General features: G+C 43.3%; 2 protein-coding genes across 3 annotated transcripts; both read left to right on the forward strand.

The window, feature by feature from the left end:
- The first annotated feature begins 1874 nt into the window (after positions 1-1874).
- Positions 1875-6534, forward strand: sumo2b (small ubiquitin like modifier 2b). Its single transcript, XM_088926895.1, has 4 exons — positions 1875-1972; positions 4216-4347; positions 5144-5215; positions 5901-6534. Exons 1-4 carry the CDS (start codon positions 1952-1954, stop codon positions 5961-5963), a joined length of 288 nt encoding a protein of 95 aa, XP_088783021.1. The 5' UTR covers positions 1875-1951; the 3' UTR covers positions 5964-6534.
- Positions 6535-9796: 3262 nt separating this feature from the next.
- Positions 9797-16692, forward strand: LOC148824222 (jupiter microtubule associated homolog 1-like). Of its 2 annotated transcripts, none has more exons than XM_088926893.1 (5): positions 9797-10082; positions 12121-12272; positions 14083-14192; positions 14678-14705; positions 16294-16692. In XM_088926893.1, exons 1-5 carry the CDS (start codon positions 10027-10029, stop codon positions 16431-16433), a joined length of 486 nt encoding a protein of 161 aa, XP_088783019.1. In that variant the 5' UTR covers positions 9797-10026; the 3' UTR covers positions 16434-16692. The 2 variants fall into 2 exon arrangements, with proteins under 2 accessions (XP_088783019.1, XP_088783020.1); XM_088926894.1 differs by having other exon boundaries at positions 16297-16692.
- Positions 16693-16990: the final 298 nt, after the last annotated feature.

Genomic DNA, 16990 nt, shown 5'->3' on the forward strand with positions numbered 1-16990 from the left:
TTTACTGTATCTCTTGCAGTAAATGCCCAGCCATCTACATTGGAGAAACAGGAAGGAGACTCGGAGACCGCTTCAGAGAACATGTCAGGGCTGTGAAGATTAAAGATCTCTCCAAGCCCATTGTTTCTCATTTCACCTCTGACGGCCACGACCACTCTAATCTCTCCGTCTGTGTTCTCAAAGACGGTTTTCCGAATTCATACATCAGAAAGACCACCGAAACTAAAATTATTCTACAGCTAGGATCACACATTCTCCCTTCCCTTAACGACAGACTAATGTTCTTTTAAATTTTCTCCATTCATTGGAAGTTTCATTTCACACCTCTTTGCACCCATTCTGACTTCACACCTCTTGATTGGCCTCTCTTTCTGTCCCCTACTCCCGCCTCTCACTCCTCCTCCCTCCCAACCTTTGTTCTCCCGCTACTTTACCTTTGCCTACTGCCCTGTCTCTCTCACACCTGAAGAAGGCTCCACGGCCGAAACGTTGTGTTCTCTTTCTTCTTTTTTTCAGCATGGAATAAACCTATTACTTGTTCCTTTGCAGCCTACGCATGCTGACGCAGCTACCCACCTGAACTAATACCTTTAACAGTCCATGTTTATTTAGAAAAACGACCAACCACAAATCCTTCTCAATAAACACACCAGATACAGCATCAAACATTTAGAACTACATGAAACAGAAATTCTGTTGTTATTACTACTACTGTTGACACCTGAAGAAGGCTCCACGGCCGAAACGTTGTGTTCTCTTTCTTCTCTCTTCAGCAGGGAATAAACCTATTACTTGTTCCTTTGCAGCCTACGCATGCTGACGCAGCTACCCACCTGAACTACTGATTATTATAGCCACACTATACAGTGTGTCAACACTTAAATGTTGAACACTGATTATTATAGGAACAAGTAATAGGTTTATTCCATGCTGAAAAAAAGAAGAAAGAGAACACAACGTTTCGGCCGTGGAGCCTTCTTCAGGTGTGGATTTAAGTGTCAAAGAGCATGAAGGAACCACTATAAATTATGTGATATATGAATATAAGCTTTAAAAGAAAAAAGTTTTGCAAGATTGCTTTTCTTACTTTAAGAATCTAAAGGTAAGGGTAAGTGGTGTAGGTATAAGATATAGGTAATTACTATTCCTATGATGAAGATAGGGCCTGCCCCTGCGGTGAACCATGAGCAACTGGGGGGAAAAAATCAATTCCCCAGTGTCCCAGTAAATCTTGCATTTCATATGCCTGAAATGTTGGAAAGCACAACTCAGGGTAATGTTTATTTTAACTGGCAAATTCATAAAGTTATGTCATGGAATTGGAATTTTGGCATTTACAAAAGGATTACTTTATCCCGCGAAGAGTAAAGCTAATTATTAACACCTTGGAAAATGTCTCGCTTTTAACTGAAAAAAGGGTTTGACTGTGTCTTTGTACTGTGGATAATTTGTAACTGGTGAAAAACAACCCACCACACAGGAAAACAAGATGGCTTCCACAGCCTGCTCCATCAGAATTTTCCAGAAATTGTCCTTTGGTCACCTACATTCCCAGAATACACTATAATTATGAATGTTGTTTTACATGTCTATCCCAGAAGCCAGGGAATGAGAAAAACGTTACTTTTCGGTCGAGTGAGATTCCTTTATGCGTCTCTCTATCCGTGTAAAACAAAACAAATTTAAAAAAGATGAACATAATTTTTTTCGCCATGCGCGTGCACGAGCGGCGGCGCGGCGGCCAATAACGTGGATGACGTCACTCCCGCCTAGGCGAGCGCGGAGAACCGGCCCTCGTGACCGCCCCCGTCCAGTGAGCAGCGGGCGCCGCGGACGAGCAATGTCTCGTGCCCGCGCACGCAATGCCGGTTTAATGAGTCGGCGGCGAGGACGTGCGCGCTCCCGGCTGACTCTTTGTGTGGCGGCGTAGAAAGACGCGGAGAGGAAAGCTATGGCGGACGAAAAACCCAAGGTGAGCAAAAGAAAAAGCTGATTACGAAATGCCCGCATCTTCCTCATCTACGTTATTTCCTGAGCGAGATCGATTGATCGGTATCTCCGCTTACTTGTGAGCCAAGCGATCGGCGAAATATACCGCTGGACTAGCACCGGAAGGGATGTGAGCGAGCCTGCAGAGGCGGGCAATCAGAAAATATCTTAAACTTTTTTTTTTTCTTTTAGTAGTCGTTTTTAAGATCGAGGAGTGGCCCGTTTGTGCGGAGCGCCGCGGAGAGCGGCCGGGGGGCCCGGTCCTGGGGCGAGGGGCCCGGTCTGCTGCCCTTGTTTTGGGCCCAGTGTGGACCTCGCGTGTTGCGGGCTGCGCGCTCATTGGGAGTTCATTTCTTCAAAACACCCCGGCGGTCCGGTCTGCCCGCTAATGCCCCCTCTCTCCCGGGATCACCGCCGTCGGTGGTGCCGGGCTCGTCTCTTTCCTCCCCTCGCCGTTCCCCGTCCGGTTCGGGAGACGCCGGGTTTGGGATGTCTGGCGTCGGGAGAGACGGGGAGGTGAGGTGGGGTGGGGTGGGGGGGGGGGGGGAGCGCACCTTCCACCCGAAGTTTTGAGCCACTTCTAAGGAAGGGCGACCTCCTCCACGACACAGGGGTCGGGGGCCGGCCTTGGTCAGAAATAAAGAAGACCCTTACGGATACATCATCTGTCCCACCTCCGCTCTCTACCTGAGCAGATGATGGTGCTCACCAGATGGCCTCAGTGCTGCTCTTCCGTGCGCGGTTGGTCTCGCTGTCTGTCTGTGGTGGGGGGGGGGGAGTGTAGTTGTCAGACCTTTCCCACGGGCGTGGAGATATTTTCATGGACACAAAGGTGTTTTTTTTTTTAAACCTGGACAACTGAAGTCATTCGTCAATGTTTACATTACTTTTCCCAGACACACAAAATCGCATGAGTAAGATAGTGGTTTTAAATCATAAGTAGAGATTGTAGACTTATAATAAGTTGTGAACAGACGTTAAGTATTCTAATTCATAACATGTATGTGCTGAATGCAAAACATTTGGTTTTTCAGTCTCTAATCCAAGAAATATTTGGATTTTATACTTTTATACTGTGCACTTTTACGTACCCTCTGTTTGTAGAATTAAAACCACTAAACTGTTTTAAGGGGGTTTCATTTTTCTGTAGAGATTTAGGTGTATTGTTGTTTAAGCGCTGGAAAAAAAAGTTTTGTGGGTTTCAGTGTTATGGAAGATAAGCTGTGGGGACAGTTTGCTTCACAGCTTTACCTTTTAAAGTGACTGTTGTCTTATTCCATGGGACTCGGGATTTTTGCTGGAGACAGTGCCACGCAGTGGAAGGAGAGGAGTAAGCACAGGAGGACAGATAAGAATCTGGGGGGAACTGCGAAATGTTTCTGTAGAATTAAAAGCAAGGCCCGCGTGGCTTAAAGCTTCTTACAGGCCTTGCAACCATCGTTGGGCTTTTTCTGAACAACATCTAGTTTATGCTCGCTGAGCCAGTCTTACCGATTCATTAATCCCTTCTTCTTATTTCAAGCTCCCAACTCTCAGGGGTGGTTTTAGCTGAGTACACTTTGCACCGGAAGGTTAAAGTTTTGTGGTTGGCCTTCTGTGTCAATCACTTGTGCAGTGTACGTGTAGGTCTTAAACTTTTTTTTTTACAAAGAAGACATGGGTGATGTGACACGAATACAACCCATTTATTTTCATTTTGTGTGAACGTTTCTGTAGTCACTTGAATAAGATGTATTCTGCAGTCCCTCTTGCTTAAGAATATCTATCCCTGAGAACAAAATATGTCGTACATGCTAAGGTGGGGATTTGATATAGAAGCATTTCTAGTTGGCGGGAGTTTTTCATAGATCTAGAAGCAGTATAAACAACCTGGAGTAGATTCATCGCGGTGTTCTTCATTAATGCATTCTTACCAGACTCCCTCTTACCAACGGGAATCCAGTCTCAGATTCCAGATGAAGAATGTGAAGAAGGAAGACTCTTGAAGAAGTTCTATCCTGATTTTATGTTTTTCACAAAAAAAACCTAAGTTGAGCTGCAGCATCTCCTTTGTTTCCCTCTGTTGGGTGGATCTGTAGACTTGAGTAATTTGCCCTGTTTGCCGCTTGGGTATATGGACAGTGCCAAACAGGGAAGAAGAAGGATAACAATGTGAAGACTCACCAGGCAGAGGCTTCCCACAGAATGAGCAGGTTCTTACTGTATCTTGTGGCTTCTGTCCTTTAGGAAGGAGTGAAAACGGAAAACAACGACCACATTAACCTGAAGGTGGCGGGGCAGGATGGGTCCGTGGTGCAGTTTAAGATCAAGAGACACACGCCACTCAGCAAACTCATGAAAGCTTACTGCGAGAGACAGGTACGGCTGGGGAGCAGCGTGTGGGGGTGGGGGCATGCACAGCCTTGGGTTGGAGGCAGGCACTCAGCTTTTAATGCCATTTCTGCACATCAGACATTGGTCACTGACATCCTTGGAGTTTCAGTTTCCCCAGAGGCTTAAAATGCTTCAGAGCTTTATAGAATATTTTGTAAATGGTATGTGTGTATTCCTTCATTTTCAAATGCAACGGTAACATTATTATGAGTGACAAGTTACGTACATGTGGGAAACATTTAGGGATTTTTATTCTTCTTTGAATGTTTTTTATGTAAGATGCCTAAGGCACTAGAAGCTGTTCAGATAGACGGCTCAGTGTTACTGGTGTTTAATGTAAAACATCCCCTGCTTCTTAGTCCTAGGTGTGCAGGTGTACTCTGCGGAATGATGCTTTTAATCCAAACTCCTCAGAGGCTTGTCAGGTTGGTTTAGGATTATTTCCCTAGCAGCATTGCTCTATTAAGTAAAATGTGTTTATTTTGGGATGGCTTGGTGTGCATTATGGTGTTTAAGTAAGGAACTACAGGTTAGCCCGATATCTGGTGATGCAAAATAACACCATACCCCCCACCAAGAGGTAAAAGGTCTTTTTCCAAAACACTGTGTAGAAAAAACTATTTGAACAACCTGCTTACTATGGATGTGGGGTTGTGCATATGTGTTAGAGGGCTTCTCAGTATTTCCCTGCAGCTCTGCCTGTTTACTGGCAGACTGCTTTTGTGATCAACAGTTTGCTGACCAGCCTGGTTGATACAAGCCTGGTTGTTCCTCCTTACAGGGATTGACGATGAGGCAAATCCGATTCCGGTTTGATGGGCAGCCAATCAATGAGACAGACACGCCTGCACAGGTGAGAGCCCTGGCCACACAGATCCTGACTCTCTCGTTCCTAATGAGGGAATGAACTGCTGCCCTCTGAAATAGTGTATTTCATCATGCACAGTGCATAACTAGGTGGAGTGTTTCTGGCGAGTCCTGTATGATTGTTTTCCTCAAAAAGAGATTCAATACTGTGGAAATAGCTGTACTGTCTTTACAATGGAGTCACTCCTGACCTTTCATCAATCTGACATGAGTTACAATTTATGTAACAAAAAAAAAACAGATGGTGTTTATGAAATACATGTATGTGCAAAACAGTTTAGGTTTAAATGTTAGTGTTTTTTTTTGTTTTATCTGGGAACCTGTTCTTTCCTTTAAGCTTGGGGATTTTGTCTCTTACATGCACACCCAAGCCACTCAGATTCATCTATATGCAGTATTCCAGTTCAGTGGCTTTGAGTTTGTGGCCTACACAAACAAGCAATTGATTTTGACATTTGTCTGACAATGGAATTTCTGCCATGCTGGATGAGCAGTTGAGATGCAGATGTCTCTGTTCAGCTACCCTACATTGTCATGATCCTGACAGTCTGCAGAACTGCCCTACTAGTAGTAGTGGTACTAAATTAGCACTTCCAAGTCAGTGGAAACATTTCCTCTGTGAATTTGATCATTTCCCACATGTAATCTTTTTTTTCCCCCCTCTTAAACAGTTGGAAATGGAAGATGAAGATACAATTGACGTGTTTCAGCAACAAACAGGAGGCCTCTACTAAAAGCATCTTCAAAAAAAGACCTAAAGACCTTTCCAGATACTGTTCCTTTGCAAACTCTTCCCATTATCACCACAGGATAAATTCAGTACAGAGGTAGAGAGGTTTTCACAGTTATCTTAACTACTGTTGTATAGTGTTTTCATTCTTCTGTTTCTCTTTATGTACATAAATAACCTCACATGATGGCACACACTCTTCTAGCTATTTTGAAGTGGCCCTTCTGACATTTTCTGACCAAAATGCTGAAAGCAAAATGGGAATTTGATCCCACAATTTTGGGAATTCTGGTGGCGTCTTTCCAAAATGAACCCAGTAAGTTATTTTTTCAGCTCATTCTTTGGGAGATTGAGAATTACTGGTTTTCTGATTTATTTTTCTTTTATCATTATCAGAAGATAAATTTTATATCTTTTTTTATTTGTAGTGATTATGTGTAGAATGAAACTTGTCTTAAGCATAGTTTGATTAGGCCATATGGTAAAAAGAAACCTGATAGTGTTTCTGAGTCAAGTCAAACATCTGTATTGTTTAATAAATTTCTTGTTAAAATAAAATGATTCTCTTTTTTAAACTTATTTTTGTCTGTCTAATAAAAGGTCAGCCAGTGATATCTGGAATGTTATATTAAAGGGAACAAACGTCATAAATTGAAAATATCACCTAGGGTTTTGTAAAAAATATTGTGATTAAGAGTGCTTTTTAAAAATCAGAGCATTTAAATTACTTCTATGTAAGATGCACATTTTGTGGCCTTTTTCATTGCATGAAAAACATAAGGTTAACTTAAGTGTGAGATTTTTCCATATAAGCTGGTGTATATAACTGCTGTGCAGAAAGGGATTCATTAATGGCTGTGACATAGAAGAGTGATTTTTTTTTATTAATCTGTTCCTTATTTTTGTTCAGGGATCTGTTCACAAACTGACCATAGGTAACAGATACACTCCACATTTTGTTTTGCATTATTCTCTTACAAGTCCAGCTTCCTTGTTTTTTTTTTCCAATAAAAAACCCCCACAATTTAAGATTTTAATTATTTTAATCCCCATCTACACATGCGTTTAACAAACTCGACAGTTTAAATGAAAACCTTAATTCCAAAGGTGATGCAGGGTCTTATTTGTAGTTAAGCATTTTAGATTTAGATGGGAGTCAAAGGAAACAAGTTAACCATCTGACTGCAGTATTGGTTCTGTGGCTTAACAGCTCCTTCTAACAACAGGCGTTCTCAATATCGTTAGTGAACTAGAGTGTCTTTTAAAATAAGTTTAACATTGAGGCTGGTGGTGGGAGTGCGATCTGAACACATGACTTCCAATTGAAGAACAGATCAGTGTTGAGATGCACTACAGTTCCTCTCATGTCTTGAATGTCTTGTGGAGATGGAGATTTGGGGCCAGACTCCTGTTGGGGAGTTTCCTCAACACGGAATCGTAGATGCAGTATGGACATCTAAGGTGCTCGTATTTGTACAGTACATCCCTGTGGAATGGAGGTGTATTTAGCATGTGGGCTTAGTGCTGTGGAAACAGGCTGCAATGCAAGAGATGTGCAGGATCGTTGGTATGGACAGAAGATGCTTAACACTCCTTTGGATCACTCCTGGATGTTTTGTTTAATTGAACGTTTGTTTATAGAACGCATTTGTTGTAAGGACGTAGCCAAGGTTCTGCGTAGTGGATGATGAATCCAGGTGAAATGCTGGCCTGGGAACACTTTGCAAATCTGTTGTGGCATCTAAATGTTCTTTGGAAGCACAGATATGAGCTGGCCCTGGAGAATAATGTTTCATCAGAGGGTGACATACCTTTCTTCTTACAAATGCTGAGGGCTCTGAACAGGCACAGCATGGGTGAACTGAACAAACCTCACCCCCAGTGCCAGAATCTCAGCCTATCTTGAAGGATCCCAGAGCATTGATGGTGACAGCTTTGGCTGGGCATTTTGTTCCAGGCATAAGGAAGCACTCGGAGCTGTATAAAAACAATGTCCGCTTTGACGGTGAATATTTTCCAGTCAGGGAAGTCGTTCCCAGAGCTCTTCTGTGCAGAAAAAACTTTAATAAGGGTACTTACTGTATTATGATCATATCTGGTTATTGCAGTGATTTTTTTGTTGATTTTAATATTTCCATGCTAAGTTGCGATGTCATTTCTGGCTTCTGTGACCGGTGAATGTCTTCTAGATTCTCCACTGAATATTGTTCAATGCGCAAAGTACTTCCTTTATTGTCCCCAGTTGGGAAATTTGGTTTGCAGGCAGGTGTACACAATACTTAATGCACTCAGCACAACATGAATCCATTAACAGGAGAAAAAAAAAACTTAAGATGGGAGAGCAAGTCGGAAGCTTTCAATAATCCACACTGTGCAAACTGGACAAAAAGTTGGCTCATCAATTAAGATACATGAAGAAAATAAAAAATGAACAGTTGCTTGTGCGATTGAGCAGGCTTATAGACACGGGGAGGCAAGATGATGCCAGCTGTGTTGCACTTACACGATCTAGGAAGTCTAAATGCCCTGATGGAAACAGTTCGGGTTTATTGTGCAGGCGGTGGTCACTTCAGAGGTAAGGCCCACATCTTAGAGCTGGCAGCTGGAGGATAACCCCCCCTAGAGGAGTTAAACACTGCTGGAGTTGCGCGATGTCAGAGAGGCTGCGAGTTTGAAGTGACCTGAGATTTCAAAGCACAGCTGAGCGGGCAGTTCTCTAGCTCGCTGATGGGAGACTGCACTGGGGGGACTGTGTTCAGGGACTTATCTTGTCTGTGCCGACGGATGTGTGCGAGGTTAAAGACGGTCAGAGCCGGAGGAACAGCCGGGGCGATTTCTGTGCGCACAGTAGGTCTATTGTGCGAGAAGTGCAGCTAAGCGGGGGGCACTGGAGCCTTTCACCCCCGAACCGGTCAGAAATAAAAGGACACGGTTATTTTCTTGAATAAAAACTGATCATACAAACAGAAACAACAAGGAAGGATTTCCCTGGGGCAATTGCACTGCAGCACGATAGACCACGCGAAGACGTGTACTTCAACCAAGGGAACAAGTTGTAATTGTTTCGGCAAAAAAAATAAATAAAAACGATCTAAGATCTTAAGACTTAATTTCGTTTAGTTTTAATAGCTGTCCCGGTGTTGCCACGATATATTTAATCCCCCGCATTGCTTTTTCAATATGTTGTTTCGTACCCAAGTCACTGCAGCTTTTAGTCTCGATAGACTTAATCAGAGTTTACAATACAATCTCATTTTTTTTTTTTTAGCCCCAGCTCTAGTATCAGCTAGCAGGTGCCTTAAAAGACCACAATAATGGCACAAAGTCTGAATTAAAAATAAATAAATAAAGGATATAAGAAGACACACGAGTGCAGCCTAGTCATGTAGCTGCTGTATGTAGTTATTTAGCTTGTGTCAGTTGTCTTGGTTTGATGAAATCGCCGTCGCGCTTGTCTTGAGCTGTAGGGACTTAAATAAAGCAGTATAATACGGGACTGTAATTTCTGTACTTTTATAATGCTACCTTTTTTCCAGATTTTATCCCCAAATGCCACCCAGCGCAGAGATTCAAATTTTTAAAAAAAAAAGAACGCGGGGGGGGGGGGTGTGAACCGTTGAACCCTTTTTTTTCCTCTCGAAACGCAGCCAATGAAAAGGCAGCAAAACCCCCCCCCCCCCGAAGTTGACGCTGACGGGCGGCGCCTTGACCCAATCACAAGGGAAGACGCCGAAGACGGGAGCCAATCACGGCGAAGACTCCTCCCACCCCCGCCTCCCCCTTCCGTCCCGTGGGTGGGGATTTAAAATGCCGGAAAAAAAAACCGACGTTATAGCCTCACGCAGTAGGGTTCTGGTTTAGTCAGAGCCGGGTGGAGCCAGAGACAGAGAGAGAGAGAGGACAGGATTTCCACCACCGACCGACCTCCCCCCTCTCTTTTACTCGCATCGCAGCCTTTTTTTTTCCCTCCCCTCTGCGTACAGTCGTCCCCCCGAACATTTTTTTTTTGTTGTTATTATTATTATTACCGAACTGCGTTGAAAACAAGACAGAAACTTGTGGAAAAAATGACGACGACGACCACCTTCCAGGGGATGGACCCCAGCTCGAAAAACAGTTCCAGGTAGGAGAGAGAGAGTGACGGTTGAGCGCAGACAAAAGGAAAATGGAAGCCCGTTATCTTATTAATGATGGGGCGCACGATTTGCCCCGATTTCAGCACAAACGGTACAAATAGCGTCCGTCTGGGGGGGGGCCCTGGCGGCAGGGCCGGCCTTCTTTTGAGAGGGGAGGGGGGAAAAATACCCCCCATTCCGCGATCAGGGGACGAGGGCAGAGAGCAATTTTTTAATGCCTCGTTAACCCATGTTGTGTGCGGTTTTTTTTTTATTTTTGTGATCGATTACGGTGGAGGATGGGGTTTTTTTTTTGTGGTAAGAACTTTATTTTAAAGGAAAAGATCACCCCCACCCCCAGCCGGGCAGCGGAGTTAAGATGTGCTCTCTTCGTCGTGGTGGTGGTCGGGGGGGGGGTGGCAAATACACCAAAAAGAGAGAGAGAGACGAGTTGTAAATCTTACCCCGGGCGCAAGATCCGCGTTTAAGTGTTGTTAAGAACTAAAAAATAATATTGAACAACCCCCCCCCCCCCCGCCGCCTCCTCCTCCTCCTCCATTGCCTCACCCTTCTCAGATGTAGGGGAGATGCACACTCCGGTAGTGTGGCTCAGTACTCAGACGACCTCATTTTCTGTCGCTAAATTGCCATTCAGCCGCCTCGTATCCCGACCCGAACGGGGAGTTGGCAGTGGGATAACGCGATCTGGACTGAGCCTTCTGCGTTTTCAACTAAATCTCGTCCACTTTCCACAAAAAAAAAACCCCTCCTCGTGTGCTGGTGCGGCATTGCCAGATAAGCGATATAACGAGGGGGGTATATCCTACCCCCAGAGTCGTGTCATTTAAATACTGATTGATTAAATATTGCTCCTCTGGACGTCACGAGTTTATTCCGTTTTTTCCCCCCTTCCCTAAAGGATTATGTTGTTAATCGTCTATGGCTTTAACAGTTTGGGCTTGGCTTAGTGTTAGCAGTGCTTTCCTTTCTAGCACAATTTTGTTAGTGCCCGTCATAATCTCGTAAATTTTCTTCTGAAGACATGAAACCTTCCTTATTATTATTTTTTTTGCAGGCGTTGTTGGAAAGAAGTCGGGTTTTTTTTTTGTAATTCGCCGGTTCTCGACTTGTGTCGTTGTTATTGTAACGCTGTGACACTAACGTTAATTCTTTCATTTTTTTTGCCCCCTTTTCTCTTCGTCCGTTGGGTGGGGTCTCTCTTTTTTTTTTTTTGCTTAATCCGAGTCCTTTGTGGGTGCTGTGCAGCCCGTGTGGGGAGGCATGAGCTCATGTCTGTGCGCAGGGGCTGCAGGGCGTCTGGTTCAGCCGGTCCGGCTCGCTGTGGGCAGTTTTTTTTGTGTGTGCGCACCAGGCGCTGCTGTACCCCGATACTGACAAGCGAGCGTCTGCCCTCCCGGGGGCTCGGACAGCTGCTCCGAGCCAGCTGGTAGACATGATCTTTCCATGAGGAAGGAGGGGAAGGCGGGGGGTCGTGGCCGCCGAGAAGGGCTGAGCGCATCCATTTTCCCCAGGGTTAGCGAGGTACCGGCGACTGCGGAGGCGCGGCGCCGCCTCCTCTGGGGTTGACACGGGCGCTTGCTAAGGGCGGAAACGTGTTTTTAAGTGACGCATCCCTGCGCCCCGTATTTGCATGTTATTCAAAAGTGACATGTAAAGCGTGCAAATGCGCAGGTGAATTTTGGTTTATCTGCGAAGCAAAGCAGATGGCTGGTTGGCTCTGATGTCTTATTTTTGCATTGATCTGGTATGGGTTTCTTTTTTCTGTCCCCCCTCCAGGCGTTATATAGCCTCCCTCGTTTTTATGCAAGCGGATGGTTGTGATTTTAAAGGGTTACCGCTCCTTATGGGTCCGAGACTTGAATCTGTCACCGTGTTGCGCGTTTGCTCGAGGGAATCCTCAGACGACGAGGGCAGCTCGTCTGCTGGTGTGTCAGCATTGCCTGTCCGTGCGGCAGGGCGGTGCTGCAGTGCACACGCGTGGCGTGGCGTGGTGTGACATGCGCTTGTCTCCTGGCCCCCTCACAGGGTGCTGCGGCCACCGGGCGGAGGCTCCAACATCTCCTTCGGCACCGGAGACGACGAGGGCAAAGCCCAGAACACTCGCAAGAACCGAACCGCCTCCAACATCTTCGCCGAGCCCGAGGACCCCCACGCTCACAGAAGGAACAACCCGCCGGGTAGATACCGAAACCGCAGCTCTCCTCTCCCACTCGGGGAAATCGCCATTCGCCTCAGTGAAGTGTCCAGCATCCTGTTGCAGGCGCTGCCCAGCTGGCAGCTGGCCCTGATGAGTCATCCTTCTGTACACCTTTGTCCTCCTATTCTTTGCATTTCAGTACTGTTGGTCTCCTATAATATGTCTGCACTCACTGTGACCAGAGGCTGTTTATTAACATCTTACCACTTCAGTAGGTGGAAGTGCAGCAGTTTTCATTATTACTGTGGGTAGATTGATCATGGATCCACATTAGAGATTTAAAGACTCACCATTAAGCCCTTGGCACCATCCTGTAAGTTCACAATGGTGTCCTTTCCCACCTGTTTGCATTCACATACATGTACTGCAGCTTGCAAACTTGAAGTGTACTAGACACCAGTGCCTCAAGAATTGTCCTAGTTTTAGCTAGAATGCCATTCAGCAATAGCCGGATACAGCTTGATTTCTTGAGTTTTTTTAAAATAGTTTTTCTGAATGGTTTTAAGCATGGCTAGGAAGCATGATTGCATAATACCAGTCTGTTGGATGGACTAAGACACATTTTCACATTGTAGATGTGAAACAATTTAACCCACCCATGTAGCTTGCCACTTACTGTGTGCTTGGGCTTGACTTGTCATTTTTAAGTAGTCCTGAAGTATTTTTTTTATACCGAATTCTTGGACTTAACCTGTTTATTAATGTATTTAGCAGGAGGTATTTCAGTGCCAATAAGTAGTTTAAGTAATGTGCCTGTTAGGAGAGATTCATGTTAGGAGAGATTTTAAAGGAACATAAGTTATATTACTTTTTTGGGAAGATGATGGATTTTTGCGTGTTTTTCATGAATCTATTTATAGAACACCTGTTTTACACAATATTGAAACAATAACCTGAGGACACAAGTAGTAACAATTGAAAAGTTCATTTTAACAATCGCCTTTTCTACACACAGGCTTGTGGGCCTCTTGAATAAGATACACAGCCATATTGTTGGCATCTGGATGGAAACCTTAAATCAGTTAGCTACTTGCCACCAAATGAGAGAGGTTGCCTCCAATCTTTTGCAGCTGTTCTTAAATCTGATATAATATCCTTTAGCTTTCAACTCTGTATCTGAATGACTACAGTTACAATTCGTTTATATGTACACGAGAGGGTCTGAATGACAGGATTTCTCATTTATTTTATAGGTAATATGATACCAAAGAAAACTGCTAAAAAATACACTGCCAACACTGAGCTCTGTTCAGCATACAAGCATTAAAACTTTTCTTTCATAAGAGAGCAGTGCCCAAGTAGCTACATTATAAACTTGTGCTTGGGAGCTCTGATGCCAAATCTCTAATGAAAGGGTATTCACTTGCTGCTGAAGTTCATTCAGTGCCTTCTTGAGTGTGTTATTGTTGAATTACAATAGCTGATTGAAAATGGTTTGCACTTAATTAACAAGGGATTTACTGCGACTCCTTTTTGAGGGATATGTACTGTACAGTATTAACCTGTTTTTGTCTAAAAGTCTTCTGCATTGAAATTCATATTCTTGTTAGGTAAAATCACAACCAATATCATTGCAAATAAGTGATTTTAATTCTTTAACTTAAAGCATTCTTGCTTTTTTTACACGAGCTTGATTTGATTTGAAAAATCAATTCTGTTTTTGTCTTCAAAAAGACTTTCTCTTGTTTGTTGTTTTTTCTGTTTCTTCTTGCTCCTTTTGCCAGTAACAAATAGAAACCAAGGCAGATGGTGCTCTATTTAATAAGCACACTTGCCTGGTGTCTTTGCAGGTGGGAAGCCCACAGGTATATTCAGTGGTGAGCCTTCAGCTCCCCTGAGGAGGTGTCACCCCCAGCCTGTTGTACAGACCAACACTGTCTCGGAGGAAGCAAAAACTGGGGTCGGTACCTGGAACGGTTTCATGCTCCTTGAATAGGCATGGTTTTGCATGGGGGTGTTTGATGGCAGAATTCGGTTCTTATGTTTGTTTATCAAAACACATTTAAAGTACTTAAGCAATACAGATATTGAACCCCTGTGCTGGATGGTCCTCTTGACTGCATCATTGAGTGATGTGCCTGACATCCAGGAATGAACATGATAATAGCAGATATTTGCTTGACATTTCATTAAGAAACTAAGAGGGGTCATTACACAGATTTTTAAGGAATATAGTTTTGTTTTTGCCTGCATGTGGATTAAGCAAATTTGTATGGCCATTTTGCAGCTGCCACCTTTGTTTTTCAAAGGCAGGAGGTTCAGCTTAAAATCCTAGAATTCTAAACTAGTAAAACAGTTCCAGCTATCAAGTTTGATATTGTAGAGTTTAGTTGGCCTTTTCCTGTAAACTTCACTGCTGACTTACCATTTACCGTTTGTTTGCAGGATGGAGAAACCGAAAAGGCCAGTGCTGGTAAGATTTTTTTTTTCTCAATATAATACATCTGCTCATATTTCTAAGTTATGGCTCCTGACGGCTTTCATTACTAAATCTCTAAGCATTAGGACTTAATTTATTGAAAAATAATTATTTTGAGCCAAGTTGTTTAGTCCTTGTGTTATACCTAACTTGGAGGGGGGGGGTAAAGAAATGCACGGTATTGAGAAATGAAGTTTGAAAAGCCGTTAAAGGAGCAGTAGGCGATACCAGACTGATGTTTGCGTGCTAGCTTTAAGTGGGCACACAGCCTGTAAGAAGGAAAGGGTGATTACACGTACATACAGTGTGAGCACTTAAGGGTCTTGGGTTCTACATTGTACAGGTCCTACTTTGTGTGTTTGCTGCTTTGTTTTCATTTTATTACCATAATATAAATACTGTCTTTTGCTTTGTTTATCTGGATGGGAACTGATTTAAAGGCTTGGGAGCCTTATTGTTTTCCCACTTGATGTGTCCCTGTCTTCCAGTTATGCAGTGTCATACACACATTGTTCCTGGCTGTATAGAGCAGCTTGATAGTATGCTTGAAGACAGACTGCTTCAGTATATTTTTCGCTTTGATTGTGGCGCCACAGATCAGAGTTTTCTAAAAGAATTGTCGTGAATTGTAGAGTTAGGATTTAACTTGCTTTCACTTTTAGACAGATTTTGCCCCCAGGTGAAATTTTCGTTTATTGTTCCTTCCTTTGCTTCCTGTGGTGTTAGTCATAGTTTTGCTGTTTTGTTCTTAGCACTATTGAAACAATAAAACCTAGTCAGATGTGCCTAGAGTTGAAATAGCAGTTGTGCAAATTAGTATGTGAAGTACTGGAGTAGTTTAACAGTGGCGTATTGGAGTTAAACCCATATTTTGTCTTATTAATGTGTGAAAAAACATTTTGTTTTTTTGGAAGCTATCTTTCTATATCAGGCCAAGACTAATTTTAATTTGGTCTTCCAATGTTAGCTTGTGCAGTTTCTTTTTTTTTCTGTGAATATTTAAAATACTTTTCGCCTAGTGTCAGTAGAAAATCATGGGAATTGCCAGTTATACTTTTGGAAATGTAAGCTTTTTTTTTTAGTAGGAGGGAAACAAAATTCATTTTCCCAAATGAACATCCAGCTCTGCTGAAAATCCTAATACATTATGTGACCAGCAAAATAATAATGGGCTGTGAAGTGGACTTAGCATTATTCATGCACCTGTCAAGTGTTTACTTGTGTAGAAACTTAATTTACCTCTGTCATGGGATATTCTTTATTTGTGGTATCATTTTACAGTGGTGTTTCTGTAGCAACTCAAGTCCTAAATTTCCTAAACATTGCTTATAGTTGAGTTTCCTTACAATAAATGAAAGCGGACAGGGCAAGAGTTGGTAACTGCAAACAATGTTCTGAGGTCATGAGCCTTCAGTATTTGAGGAGACAAATGAGTTAAATACACAGATACTATTTTCTCTCGCACTTCAGTACATTTTGTATCACCAGAGGTGATCAGGTTGTGAAAAATTCAGTTTGAATGTATAGTAGCGTTCTGTCCTTTGTGATTAGGAAAGCATGTTCACGATGTGATTTGGTTTAGCAGAAAATTCAGAAGAGGTTGAAAGTGTCCAGGAACAGAAGGAAGAGGCACCACAGCCCTCGGCGCCAACAGTACCTGCTGCTGCTCCGACCGGCCGGAGGAACCCACCAGGGGGGAAGTCCAGCCTTGTCCTGGGTTGAGCTTGCTTTCTTTGAACTGTTTCATTCTTATTTTGTATCCCCCTTATCTGTGTGAGCCATGGCATTTCAATCTTACTTTTTTTTTTTCTAATGCATCTACAGAAGCACTTTACGTATCTTTCATTTCAGCCCATCCTGTAGTGCACCGGGCCTGCTGGAAAAGGCATGAAGTTAAACTTGTCTCTCATTCTCCCTGATGTAAATGGTAAAGGATTTGATGCGTGAATTTCTAAATACAATAAAGATTGATATGAAGTTGCTTTTGAGTTCTTTTTTTTTTCCTTTTTCTTATGGAGATGATGAAAGATTACTGCTGGGGTCAGGAATTCTAGGTCTGTTTATGTATTGTGAAGGTGGGAATTGCAGTTTTTAGTTATTACTTTTTTACTTTAAAAATACCATTACGAATAACATGCAAGAATGGGGGTTTTCTCAGTGACTTTCACCCAACTCGGGCTCTTATTTACCCTGGTCCTATTCATTCTGTAGCTAGTGGTTAGCATTGCTGCCTCGCAGCATTGGAACCCTGTGTCCGATTACAGACCTGAGGTGCTGTC

Source organism: Atractosteus spatula, chromosome 11 (assembly GCF_055471065.1).
Source record: "Atractosteus spatula isolate fAtrSpa1 chromosome 11, fAtrSpa1.hap1, whole genome shotgun sequence".
Classification (NCBI taxonomy): Eukaryota; Metazoa; Chordata; class Actinopteri; order Semionotiformes; family Lepisosteidae; genus Atractosteus; species Atractosteus spatula.

Bases quoted from the DNA above. Each gene is read 5' to 3' on its own strand.
- LOC148824222 (XM_088926893.1), top strand. From the start codon at position 10,027: ATGACGACGACGACCACCTTCCAGGGGATGGACCCCAGCTCGAAAAAC. The intron at 10,083-12,120 runs GTAGGAGAGAGA...GCCCCCTCACAG, and splicing joins AGCTCGAAAAACAGTTCCAG to GGTGCTGCGGCCACCGGGCG. The intron at 14,706-16,293 runs GTAAGATTTTTT...GATTTGGTTTAG, and splicing joins AACCGAAAAGGCCAGTGCTG to CAGAAAATTCAGAAGAGGTT.
- sumo2b (XM_088926895.1), top strand. From the start codon at position 1,952: ATGGCGGACGAAAAACCCAAG. The intron at 4,348-5,143 runs GTACGGCTGGGG...TCCTCCTTACAG, and splicing joins AAGCTTACTGCGAGAGACAG to GGATTGACGATGAGGCAAAT. The intron at 5,216-5,900 runs GTGAGAGCCCTG...CCTCTTAAACAG, and splicing joins AGACAGACACGCCTGCACAG to TTGGAAATGGAAGATGAAGA.